Source organism: Centroberyx affinis, unplaced genomic scaffold (genome assembly GCF_046629955.1).
Source record: "Centroberyx affinis isolate AG114_WGS23_722 - 3 ecotype Tasmania unplaced genomic scaffold, CSIRO-AGI_Caff_v1 ptg000103l_1, whole genome shotgun sequence".
Lineage (NCBI taxonomy): Eukaryota > Metazoa > Chordata > Actinopteri > Beryciformes > Berycidae > Centroberyx > Centroberyx affinis.
In genome coordinates, this window is record NW_027278805.1 from 303,813 (window position 1) to 318,009 (window position 14,197).

At 43.4% G+C, this 14,197-nt stretch overlaps 1 protein-coding gene across 1 annotated transcript in view; it reads right to left on the bottom strand.

The window, feature by feature from the left end:
- necab2 (N-terminal EF-hand calcium binding protein 2) overlaps positions 1–14,197 on the bottom strand; it is a 98,685-nt gene that overhangs the window by 31,928 nt on the left and 52,560 nt on the right. The window contains exons 6-7 of the mRNA XM_071524212.1: positions 6,782–6,918; positions 6,189–6,313 (exon numbers count right to left, since the gene is read on the bottom strand). Coding sequence (XP_071380313.1) covers positions 6,189–6,313; positions 6,782–6,918 — 262 coding nt within the window. The remainder of the gene's footprint in view (positions 1–6,188; positions 6,314–6,781; positions 6,919–14,197) is intronic.

The following is a 14,197-nucleotide window of genomic DNA, read 5'->3' on the forward strand; positions in this document are numbered from 1 at the left end:
GCTTCATCAGGGCATGGTGCTCACAGAGAGGCGGGTCGTAAAGTCACCAGCGAGGCCCGGACCTGCTGGGACATGCCGCTGGGTGGAGGTAAACCCCTTCTGCAACAGTTTCCACAACTGGTTTAATATGAATTGTGCACTGTGCCATAACATAATTTGACAGACAGCAACATGCAGGAGGTCAAGTTCAACGTCAACCAAAACAAGGGCAAAATTTGGATAATATGATATTGTGTTACTGTAAAAAAAAAAAATCATATTAAAGCAACTTTGGAAACTGTTTCCAACTGATATAAAGACATTTAGCTCCTGATTTCATAAAAAAAAATGTAGATAACAGACGAATACAGACAATTGTGTCGACTTTCATTTTGGCTCTATGTTTCCAATGCTGGTGCAGGCTGGCATATCAACATTTACTCAACGTCAAAATGTTTGCCTCTCCCAAACCATTACCCAAGTCTTCGTCAGCATGGCAGCACAGATAAAGGGTTAACACAACCACGACCAGACGCCGCCTGACGGAAACATTTCTGTGCAGCCGAGTGGCCTCGCCTGACACCCCGTACGCCCAAATCTATCCCAGGAGAGCCTCCCCCCCTGACAGACGGCAGATGTTTGGACTCTCAAATGGGAGAATCCTGGAGGGTGGGTGAGAATCCTGTCAGCTTTGAGTCCTCCTTCAGGTCCTCCATTGTGAATCTGGTCTTTTTCTATGCTGCGAGTGCACCGAAGCTGCCGCAGAAACCATGTTCTGCTTCAAATGTGGTGGAATATGTTCTTTAAAGCAAATGTTTTCTTGACTGTTTGTGTCAAAGCAGGTGAATCAGCCATATGCAGCGTTTAAAATAGGAGGCTTTCTTTTTTCAGAAGACAGTAGTTTGGTCTGATGATACTGAAGCACTTCCTCATTGCTGCACGCCGTCTAGGTAGAACACTTCTAAATTTAAATATGTATAGAATTGTATTGTATTTCTGTCAGACGGCGAGTCAAGAAGATTTATTTCATTTGTTCTTTAAGAGATGCACCTTAAAATGGGCTTTTGCACATTCACTTTAAACAAGATCGAGTGAGAATAAAAAAAACAAAAAACAGGTAAAATTGAGATGAAGTAAGGCAAGATGGAGTGTTTTTTTTGTTTTTTTTTATTCTGCAGACTGTCTTCACCGAATATGATGATGTTCCACCGCTTCGCCCGAATACTCATCGTCTCATCTCTAGAAACCCGGTAAGCGTAGACATTTCTCACTCAGGGTGAAAGGAAAAGCCGTGACAGAATTGTTTATCGCAGACAGTTATCAAGCCGCAGAGTTTATTTAGTCGATTTTTTATGGTATTTCTGGTTTTTATGTTTGTCTTCACGGCTGTTTTCAGAATAAAAATGAATTTCTTTTATTTACAGTGCGATGTTACTTGGCGTGTTGCTGCATTAGGGAGGGGGGGGGGCTAAACTCTAAGGCCGCTGCATGCTTCTTGGGTTCATTGTGCCAGCGTATGACACAGCCATATACAGTATTTACTGGAGGGGGACTTTATTACCCAAAAGCACTTAAGGCTTGTTTTATTGGACCTCTATGTCACTGTCACCGGCTGGGTCATTCCTCCCTCATATTGTCTCATCAAGACACGACGCTGAGTCTGTGTGTCAGGGTCAAATGCCACATATCCCGGACTGAATCATTAAAAAGGAAAAGACCGCTCGGCTCGGAAAAAAATCTCACATTTTATTAAATCAATGATTTAAACGGGAGAAACTCTCGGCTTTAAGCTATAAAGCGGCCAACGAGGTCAATGAAATGTAGACTGGGACTTGCTGGTTTCAAACTGTGTGTTTCAAATACATCATGCGGATTCGTCACCTCTCTCCCATTTTCCTGTCATTCTCCATTGCGTGCTATTACTTTAAATATAGCAGAAAATGACCTTTAAAAGGAATTAGAGTATGAGAATTTGCCGCTAACAGTCACTTTGTGGACTGATAGAAGACAAGAAAACGGTCTGATTTATTCTTATTTGTCATTTAATGGAGTTGTGCATTAGTATGACAGTCGGAAGTGGACGACACTGTTTTAGCACACAGGATATCATATTTCTATATTGAAATTCAGTGTTAAAATCTGTAGATCAAAGCTGCTCTGCTGTTACATGTGTGTGTGCACGTCTGGTATTTCTGTGTATTCCCACGGCGGCGTGAGAAGGTAAAAGCCGGGTGGTGTCGAGCGTCATTAAAAAAAAAACAAAAAACAGATCAATCTCTTCGTGTGTGTGTGATGTATGAGGATGTATTTTTAGACGTGCGGTATAGAGAGTCGGCTGGTGTTCGGCGGTGTGCTGTCAGGCTCTGTGCCACATCACATCTCAACTGTGGCCCATCCAGTCTGACAGCCATGTCACATTCTCTATGTCTCTGTCTATTGTACAGTAGTCTTTCCCATGAAATACAAAGACTTGTAGAAACCAAGGTAACTGATACCATAGTCATTTAATAGCCTTGCTGAAAAGTTGCTGTCAAGGCAACTAACTCATATAAACGTAAATTGTGTTTTATGTTTATGTCTGCACTAAAATGGATCAAGCCACACACAGACGGTTATTAAAAAGCTGTCCATCAGTTCCATGCACCTGCTCTATTTGTCATGTATCAATAACTTGATATATATCTTGGTATATATGACAAGTATTGGGTTAGTGCATTTCTATGTCAGTATCACAGTATCATATTGGGTCACATGGTCACACATGGCATCACATCACTCATCTGTTAGTATTAAATGCGTACAACACTGTGAGAATACTATAGTTCCCCATGGCAGTAACTCTGCTGTGTCAGGGTGAGGGTCACATGTCAAAGTCTATGTTGTTAAAATGCAGTAGATCAATCGTGTCTCTCTCTGCTCTGCTGATCACTCACTGAATCAATAATGGCTTCGACAACAACTCTGTGTTTGTTTTCCTTCTTAATCCACAGCAAGAGCAACTAGCATAACTTCAATAAATCATTACCACATTCATTTTGAGACATGAGTATAATTACTAGGGCTGGGTATCGGTACTCGATACCTTTAAGGTATCGACCGAAATAATCCAGTACCAAGTAGTATCGAAACTTCTCAAACGATACCTGCATTCGATACTTTTTGTACACAGATCTAGAAAAAAAAAAGACTATTTGTATGGTTTTGCTCGCAGCCAATCACCGCAAGCGTTCTTCGATTTAATGCGACGTGTGATTGGCCCACTGCTGCAGCAGCTACAACCCATACAGTCTGTGGTGGTGAAGTCGAGCCACCAAAACGTAAAAAAAAAGGTATCGAATGAAGTACTCTATTGGTATCGGTATCACTTTAAGGGGACTGGTATCGTTACTGGTATCGTATTTTTTTTAAACAATACCAGTAACGATTAATTACCATAAACAAATGAGATCATCGCTGAGAACACTGGCAGCCTCTACCGGCCTCTACTCTGCATTTTACATTGTGAGCCACCGGGTCGGATTCGGCGGGAAAATCTGCAGGCGCGCTTTACGGCACAAAGGGAGATCGCTTTATGGCACAAACAGGAAGAGGACGCTGCTCCTCCAGTGCAAACGGAGTAAGAAGCGACATCATTTTCGCAACAGGAAGCAACAGGGTTTATGGGAAATGCGGTCTTAATTTTGAGAAACACTAGCTACACTACTACCAGTCTTGACCGTGGTCTCATTTGTTCAAAGTGATTATATCAAGGTATCACAATTCATTTGACAGTGATATATTGATAACTTAAAATGCTTTACATAACACCTTTAAGTTCTACAGATTAAGCCATCTGCACTTTTTACAGCATGCAACGGCCAATCACTGCAGCACTTGTGTGAAATTGTGAAAATATCCATATTCTCTCTACTTTCCACAAATGTTCCTAAACAGCTGGTGGCCGCTGCGATGCAAGTGGAGGACGCGGAGTGACTCCACTATCAATGACATTTAGAATGGTTACCACACCGTGTCAATAACCACCGGCCTGAGGTTTACCCTTGAGTACTCAAGGATCAGCCTCCCGCCCACTTTGCTAATCTCAGTGTTCGGTGGAAAAATTACAAACTGACCCTGGATCGACAACGCTGAACAACTTCACCTGACACCTGTCAATAAAAGGCATCAGTCAGGAGCGACTGCTTACGCCTGCCTCTGCCCCATGGGGCTTCACTCTCCTCTAAGCCCGCTCACTGTATATCTGTTTGACCCCTCCGCTTTGAAGTTTGTGTTGCGATGCAGTAAATGCCACATCTCAGCCACCTTTGAAGTGTCATTTCTACAACATGCAATTTGTTCAAGTGTCGAGGCACGCGTGTATCGGAGTGTTAACTAACAGCCGGTGTAGAAAGAGACTAAGGGAGAGCGAGGGGAGGATGGTAAGGGAGTGAGAGAGAGAGAGAGAGAATAAGGAGGGTCGAGAGAAAACTGCACAACTTCAAAGAGAAACATCGGCCTCGATCTGTGTCATCATGAACTAAACTGAATTTAATTTGTGTCTGTTTCAGTAGCTGTAGCTTGGTAATACGCATGCACACACACACACACACACACACACACACACACACACATACATACACTGTATATACACACCAAAACAAAACTACCTTCTCCTGTTGCTCCTCCAGCCTTCTCTCGATTTTTCTCTCTTTCTCTCTTCTTCATGCTCTCTTCCTCCCCACCACCACATTTTTTTTTATCTCCCTCAACCCCTCTCTCTCTCTCCTTCCTCTCCCTCTAAACCCCATTCCCTTATTCATTCTCTCCCTCCCCCACCCAATCCACCCGTTTATCTCTCATCCCCTCCACCCCATAGGAAAGCTGCATCAAACTTCTGCAGGTGACTGATTGGGGAGTTTTACAATGGAGGGTAAATCATGGGTGTGTGTCTGTGTGTGTGTGTGTGTGTGTGTGTCTGTGTGCTTGTGTGTGAGAGAGAGAACTGCTGAGTGGCAGTCAGAGTGGAGTGTGTGTTTGATTTCTGCTAACTCAGAGTGATGCCCCCCGCCGAATGCTGTGGATGACGCTAATCACACCAGCTCATGACGGATGTCGCACACCATGAATTCGGAGGAGTTGCTGCAGTGTGTGTGTGTGTGTGTGTGTGTGTGTGTGTGTATTCAGAGGGCATTTAAGCTGTGTGTATAGTGAGTGTGTGGGTGTGATTTATTCTGTACCATTGGTTCTTTAGTTGGCCCGTTGATCAATTTACTGTGAAGTGATGAGAACACAGACACTAAAATCATCCATGTGTCCCTGGTAGATCATTGGCTCTGGTGCTCCATGCTAACACTTTAGCTACACTATGTTGAGTGATAGTTGTTAGTTTTCATTGTTTGGCCTAGATTCATAAATGTCAAAAATGAAATATCATTAACTCAATATAGCTGATGTAGCCGGGTTTATTTTAGGAACTATTTCACGTGACAATACCACGTATTCATCCGCTGCACAGTGATTTTTAGCTGCACACAGTCTCTCATCGCCCACCACCTTCACTGCCTATGGAAACAGGGAAAGTAGTCCCTGCTAGTTCAAAACACTATGTCATTTTTGTATTACATTTCATATAAATTTTACCGATGTACACAAAATTGCCAGACTTAGCTACATATAATTTAAAATGACTTTACCGTTTAGCTTTAGAGCTGCTACAAGTTCGAATTTTCTCACTTGTGGGAAAATGCTAGTCGCCTACTATCACTTAACATAGTGTAGCTAAAGTGTTAGCATGGAGTTTATCTACCGGGGACACATGGATGATTTTGGTGTCTTATGTTCTCGTCACTTAACAGATGAGTTGACGAATGGGCCAGTCTCCCTAAAATTTGGTGTATTCCTTTAGTTCTGTTAATCCAACATGACTTCCTCGGCGTAACAGTGATGTATAATGGTGGAGGGGAAAACAACGGAGGGAGGAAGGAGGGATAGTAGGGGTAGAGGAGGGCAAAGAAGTGTCTGATAGATAAGTATAATGATCATATTGGTAGGAACCATCTGATTTTTTCTTTCAGTATAAAACGGTGTGGGAGTGAATTATTGCTCATATCATCCTGCAGAAACCTCACCGCTGCCTTTTTTAGACTGTAATTGACAGCTAACATGTTCTATGAGCCTGGGACCCAACCTGTGTGTGTGTGTGTGTGTGTGTGTGTGTGTGTGTCCCTCACCCGCAGCAGTGTTGATGGTCCTGACAGTCTCCCTGGCACTGACTCTGTTGTTAGGGGGGTAGTCGGGGACGGCGTTGTCATAGCGCTTCTCCGGCATCCGAGGACTCACCTTGGCAGGGCAGTGACTGCAAAAAAATGGACAGAAGAAGAAGGTGAGAGATGGGTAGAAGAAGAAATAGGGGGGGGGGAATAGACAGAGAGAGGGAATTAGTTAAAGAGAAAGGAGGCGTGGGCCGGCGGAGGGGTGAGAGGAAGACAGAGAGAGAGAGGGAGGGGATGGACAGATTGGGTGATGAAGGGATACACAGGGGATGGAAGAAAGGAATGAGAGAGAGATACTGGCTGATGGAATGGGATAAAAGAGGATAGAGAGGCGATGTGTGTGTGTGTGTGTGTGTGTGTGTGTGTGTGTGTGTGTGTGAGCGACAGACAGTTTAACCAGAGAAGACTCACACTTGAATCAATGCCTGGTTTCCATTTAGACCGCTGACAATCTGAGTTTTACACATAATGCCGTGACACACACACACACACACACACACTCACACACACACTTGATTTGATACCCGCCTCTCCACGTGCCGAACGCTCACCCTGATTGGCTGTGCTGCTCGTCGATGGCATCCACGGCGCTCTCCACGGAGTTCAGCAGGGACTGGATCTGATTGGCCGACTCCTTCAGCAGGAAGCGGGTCACAAACTGCTCCACGTTGGTCCCTCGCTCGTAAACCTGGGAGGTGGGGGGGGGGGGGACAGAGGATAACAATAAAGGATAAGAGTTGAAAGTTGTTTTTTTTTCCTTTCATCGTGTCTTTCACGCATCACAGAGCAGCTTCTCTCTCTATCTCTCTCTCTCTCTCTCTCTCTCTTTCTCTCTCTCTCTAACTTTCTCTGAAAACATTTCCCGGCGTAAAGCTCTCCCGAGTTTCCCTCCTCTCCGCCGTCTGCCGGCTGAAGGGCTTCTCAAGGTGGACAGGCTCCCTTTTTTGCGCGTGCGGAGGCGAAGATAACACGTAAAAAAATTTTTTTTTTTTTTAAATCGAGTAGTTGTAGCTCTCACTCTCTCGGCTGTCATCTTCCACTTCTCTTTATCACCCTCTCCCCCATTTTTATCGCCCTCTCTCCATATTCTCGCCTCCATCCATCCGTCTCCCCCCCCATCCCTCCATGCCTCTTCCTGATTCAGATTTCCGTGTTATGAGTTATGAAAATACTGACTTTGGCCTGAAAGTTTGAGCCGGGCCTGACGCAAACTCCCAAAAAACCTTAACGTCTCTAACCTAAAGCTTGGGCATGAGCAAAAATCTGTCCATGACTTTTCGCTTAAATATTAAGTATTGCATATATTGAAGTTGCCACTGATTTTCCACTGCAGAAAAAGTAATTTTGTCTCATATTCTTTCTTAAAATCGTATTTTTCTTAAAATAAGTGAAACATTCTGCCAGTGAGGTGAGTTAACTCCATTTGTTTCCAATGCAGTTTCACTTGTTTCATGCATTTTCTATAAAGAATTGTCAATATTTTGAAACAAGGAAGGTCTCTCTTCTAGCATTGCCAACATGAAATTTGATTCAAGAAAATGCCAAGTTGATTTCCATTGGCAACAAGTGGAAATATCTCACCCATGGCTATTTTAAAGCTGTTTAAATATATATATATTTAAACAGCTTACACTGAATGCCCAATGAAATGACTCATCAAGATATAGTGTAAGGCTTAGGAAAACACTGCCAACACTGAAGATGTATCCAACAGCTTCAGAATGATTAAGAGAGTCTAGCAGTTTCCTATGCTAAGTCTGGTGTAGTAGGCTGAAAGTTCCCTGCTGTTCTGGGTTTCTAATCCAAGGTGAAAGGTGAAAATCCTGTGAGTCACACAACTTCCAGCTAACTAATAGCGGCTGACAGCTTACATCAAGGCCACAGCGGTATTGAGTTTTTGGTGGAAAGGTAGACAGGAAAATTGACAGCAAATAGTGCTGCTGTCCATCCTAATTCTAATTAAAAGTAGCTTGACGCTCACTCTCACTTTACTGCTACGTTTCAGTGAAAGGAGACTGCAGGTAAAACGCAGCTTTCAGCATCTGCAGTGCATTTACCACAGCTGTATTTTTATTTCATTACTTCTCTAGGTTGAGTAGTAGGAAGAAATAAAATGCCGTTTTGTGGTTTTGCTGTATATCGTTTCAGTTTTGGACTCAGCAGGAGAGACATCAGGCCACGCTGAAACGTTATCCACCTTCTCTTATGAAACACAACAGACAAAACACGGCCTGGGAATCAATGAAGTCGCCCAGCTGTCAGCATCAATCACTGCTCCCCTACCATACGGACAAACTAAGCATTGTAGCTCATACGACATGCAGCTGAAACCTGTATAGATCCATAGGTAATCAATAGGTTTCATAGTTCTGTTTTCAGAGAACCGTGACATCCAGGGTTTGCAGTTATTGACGCTAAAACTGTGAGGGAAAAAATCTACTCTAAAAACAGAATTTACACAGTACAGTTCGCCTCCCTATGAAACTGGACACTGGAGATTTGTTAACATGAGCGAGTCTCTCCCCAACACAGGAACAAAGAGAGAGGAGACACTCCTGATGACGGCACCAAAGGATAAAACCTTGATCTGCTCCACTGACTGGTGCTATCAGCGACTGACTGTGTGAACATGGTGAATTGTCAAAGGAGTTGAGCGTTTCAGATAAGACGGGAGCCCGCACTGCAACTTTGAAGGCTTTATCACCACTTTCTTTTTTTTTTTTAACCATCAACTGTGGCAAAGGTAAAGTCAGCGGTGTGGTGCAGGGCAAACCCTCCTAAAGTCAGTCTATCCACCTCTTTTTTTTTAGGGAATTAAGTTTCTCCACCTTTTTATTTAGGGAATTAAAGCTGAAATCCGGGATTTACCAGATTTCCCCTGCTTTAACTATCTCTTCCTCTGGTGGTGAAAAGTAGTTGAAGTGATGTTCAGACTACAACCAAACAACCACAGAAATGTTATATTATCAATTATAATATCAAAGAAGGTGTAGCAGCCTGGGTGGCTCACGAGCAAACTGATCCCACTCCAGTAAAAATGCCTTCCCCACACCAGGTAATTTGAATTTGATTGTAACTTTTGTAATGAAATTAGGCAATTACATCACTTATGATAGTGTAGTACTGGAAAAAGTCTCAGATTCCCGCTTTAAATTGTACCCACCTTTCACCCTTACACAAATCTCCATGAAGCAAATTCATAGTATACACTAAGTACTATAAAACTGATGTAAGTATGGTCTTTTAAGAGAAAGAACGCACAAATTAATGCTTTTCTGAAAATATAATTAATTTCTTTGTGGTTGTTTGCCTTCTGATGAACACCGACTGGAAGCCTTCACCCACCTCTGTGTTTACCACTCCCTCACTGGATGCAGTTTATCAGTCTACCGCACAGGCAGGCGACTCCATTCAATCCATTCGATTAGGAGAGAGCTGAGCCGCTGCATCCCAGCTTCACCTGCTTCTTAAACACCTTTCAGGCCAAGCAGCCGTCGGAATAATACAGGAAAACTTAACTGTCAACACCACGCCATAATTGACTACACATGTACTCCACAGACCGGAGTTAGTCAGTCATGTCAGCTTTGCTGTCAGAAGTCACAGCGCAGTGATTCAGGAAGACAATTAAGGTTCCTGTGCAGTCAGCCCTTCTCTGCTGCTCTCTAATCAAAGACAAAGGCTCCCACGAGAGGCGGAATCATACAGGCCATATTGACTTCCATTATCACAGTCAATGGCTTTTACACGCATACACACACACACACACACACACGCGCACGGGCACGCACAGATGTACTCACACACACTCACACACAAACACACACACAAACACCCACAGACTAATAAGAAGCGATCTGATTTGCTGACAAGAACAAGCCGGCTTGTTCTGGTCAGCAATACAGTGACTCAGAGCAAGCATAAAATAAACATTAATCTGTAATTCAATGAATAGAAATGACTATAAATTTAGAATTCAGACTGGGGCCCATTTTTATCTGCCATTTTTACAGAAGAAGCGCTGATCTGAGCGCAGATGACTCACTAATGAATACCATGCTGGGATTCAATTACCAATGGCAAAGTGGGATACGTGTCTGAATAAACACTAATGATGAATATGAATTTTGGCTAACACTTTGCTTGAAGTGATTACGAGTGCATTATGAGTCCATTAAGGGTACATTGTGATTAACTAAGAAAATGCCAATAGATTCTTAATGTAGCATGTCGTGTGGTTTGCATATTGTGCATCTTGTGAAATTAATGGAGATTTTATTCTCTAAAGAATTATGTAACTAGAGTAACTATGAATCACAGCATTCAAAAACCACTTAGGTGCAACACTTGAGGCAATTTCACAGGTATTTTATTAACTGACTGTGATTCACAAAACACCCATGCATTAGAGCTGTGATGAATGATAGAAAGAAAAAAAAAGGATGAGCTGAAGGACAAGTGGATGGAACTGAAGAAAGGAATAAAATGTGGAGAAGTAAATTGCTTGCAGTCTTTTTATGGCCAAAATAAAGCCATAACCACTATTCACCTACACATACACACACATCCAGATGACAGGTAGGAGTGCTCAAGAACACAACTGTGTGTGTGTGTGTGTGTGTGTATTTTATGTTTGTACCATTCTCCAGGGCCAGCTTGGACAATCCCTCAGTGCAGTGTAAGTGAATTATATGCAGTATTTAATCGATGGATGGATCAGTATTTGTACGGTATTTGATCCTGGAGGATTAAGGATGATCCTGCATTTGATAAGGACAGTAAAAGCAGTGTGTATGTGTGTATACGTGTGTCTAACACACTGTATCTATGTATTCAGGTGTGTGTGGACATGCATAAGAGGTGTGTGTCATGTATCAAATAGTAAAGATTACTTTTCTTTCTTATTTGTGCATCTTGATGGCCATCTTAACATTCCTTTGTATGTGTTAGCCTGTGTGTGTGTGTGTGTGTGTGTGTGTGAGTGTGTGTGTGTGTGTTTTGCATGTGACCTCTGAGGGGCGGCATATTTAGTGTGAAGGTGAAACTAAACTACGGGCTTAAACAAACGGAATCACATCATCAGCGAACTTGATAAACACCTCGATTCCCCAATCTGCAGCAGAGCCATGCACTGATCTGGACCCAGGCTCCAATTGGTTTAGGAGAAAATGAAAGTGTCTGTGCGTGTTCACATGTGTGTATGGGTGTGCGTGTGCCATGTCATTGTGTAACGGGTGTCTGCTTGTGTGCCTCGACGCGTATTAGAGTAGATGAGATTAGATGAAACGTGAATGATCCCCATTGAGAAACTGGGCCGTTGCTGCTGCAAGTTTGAAGAAGAATAGACGGTGAATTGTGTTTATTTCTGAGGCACAAATCTTTCTAGCGATGGCATTGGTTTGCAAGAATGTAAACAACCATTTAAAAATGTCATTACAAAGTGCAAATAATATAATTTAGAATGGAGAGATTGTGAAACGGTGATGGATTACAGCAGAATAAAATATCGTGATTCATTTTTCTGCTCCGCGATACGTATTGCCACATTTTTGTATCGCGATATATTGCAGTCCGATATATTGTCCCATCTCTAATCAACAGGATAGGTATCAGACAACAATGTTAGATTTGTGCATTATAAAAAAAGGCGGAGGATTATAAAAGTGTAAAAATTCTATGCAAAAATTGGTTAACAATCCACCCTGTCTTCCACTCCCTCTCTCTCTACCTCTCTCTCTCTCCTCAGTATGAGTCCATCATGTCGTCTCTATCTCTGGCGGTGCGGATCCCGGTGGGACTGGCTACAAAACCTGGGCTAGAGAAGCTGTGATCTATAATTCACACAGATCACTGACCCTGGAGCAGCAGAAGAAGCGCCATCCCTCTCTGCTGCCTCTGATGATTAGCTCTGGATTACTGTCACCATGTGTGTGTCTGTCTCTGCACAGATGCGTGTGTGTGTGTTTGTCTATTACTGTACGTGTCTCTGAGTGTAATTGCATGTGCAAGGGAGGAGAAACGTGTGTGTGTGTGTGTGTGATTATGATGATGTGTCTGGCCCTGTGCTTTGAGATGATGGATGATGGAGCACTCCAGAACTCATTACATCTATAAGGTGCTACAAATTGTATATATTTTTCACACAACACCTGAGGCTTCGTTGTATAGATAGCGCACATACTGTAGGTAACGACACACAGAGCTGCGTGTCATTCTCAATATCACTTCATTTATTACATAGTGGAGGTGACAAGATTTCTATGAGATCAGAGAAATGTAATCTGGTAGGGGCAATTGACCGAGGCAGCAGGGTGTGTGTGTGTGTTTCCGATCTCACTCGGTTGTTCCTGTGCTTTTAAGGTTAACAACAAATCTCCTCATTACCATCCACCTACGCGTGTGCACACAACTACAGCGCAAACACTCTCCACCCCCCCCCCCCCACACACACACACACACACACACAAGTATACACACACTCTGCCTTTTGTGATAAGATGGCGGCTGATTACAGTGGGCCGCAGAAGGTGGTAATCAGTGATTACAGAGGTCGGTCTCGTTAGGGGGGAATTGTTTCATCTCCCGCGTCTTGGATGCACACACAGAGGGGTTTGGCGGAAGGGATGGAGGTGATAAGGGTGCAGAGAGGGAGGACAGGAGGGAGGGGGAGACCAGCAGAGAGCGAGGACGGCTAGTGCCGCAGGGAGGGAAAGGGGGAGGGGCACGGTGCCAGGTAATGGGAGGGCGGCAGAAGGGAGGATTGATGGACTGATGATAGATTATTTTAAAACAAACGCCGAATCATGCACACCCTGATTTTGCCAAGTCGCTGGTGGCCTCAGTTTTGGACAAGGCAACATTTGGAGCCATCGACTCCCTCAGCCAATCAGTGCTTCTGCTGTGATTACTTCATCATAGAACGCTGCTGTTAGCGACTTGCCAACTTTGTTGCTACATTCAGCACCTTTTCAGCCTTCCCCCGGCAACTTTATTTCTAACAACATATCTTTTTCAGACCACGAGGTGTTGACTTCCCATACACAGCGTAGCCCTGTCCCTCGGATAAGAGCGGGAGGCTGTAGCAAATATATTCACAAGAACATTTTCATATGATGTCCTCTGGTGACTTTTAGTGACTTTTTTAAACAGCAAATAGCTACTTTCCTTGGCAACAGTGCAGAGCGTATTAGCGTTTTCCCCAGTGAGTAGCTAACTCCACCAACACTACAGAAACTCTCTGATTGGCTGAAGGAGTCGTTGGCTCCAGCGCCTCTGAAAATGTTGAGTTGAAGCCACCAGCAGCAAAATCAGGATGTGATCAAAGGTCACAGTCAACACAGACGACACTAGCTATATGAAAATTCATACGAACATATTTCCAATATGTTCCTCACCACCCCACCACTTTCTTCAGCCTGTCTGACATTACAGCATGTACAAAAGAAAACAATTAGCATTTAACTTGAAATGAAAAGATAACATGAACATGGTCAGTGTAGTGATGCGTGTGCACAAACACAAATGCACAGACAGGCAGACAGCTGCCTTGGCCAAAAGTGTAAAACAGGTAGAGCTGCTGGTATTATGTGTGTGTGTGTGTGTTTATGACAATACCACAATGGAGGCATTGTCTGGGAAACCGAAACGAGTGGCTTTCTTTTTACCCACACATTTCACATGAATAGCCGTCTTTGAGTCCAGATTGATAACTATTGAACAAGTTGCTGTAAGCGGGGAGTGCCCACCCAGCCTCCATATACACACACACACACACACACACACACACACAAACAATTGCTGTCTCCTTTTGAAAGGACCGAGTCTTTTCATCTCAGTGTCAGGCCACTTGTCTTCACCCATATTCAGCTTTTCCTCCTGCCGCACTTCATAAATCCTCTACCTGCATACAAAGCAGGATGGCACCTGTGTGTGTGTGTGTGTGTGTGTGTGTGCGCTATCAGAAAGTT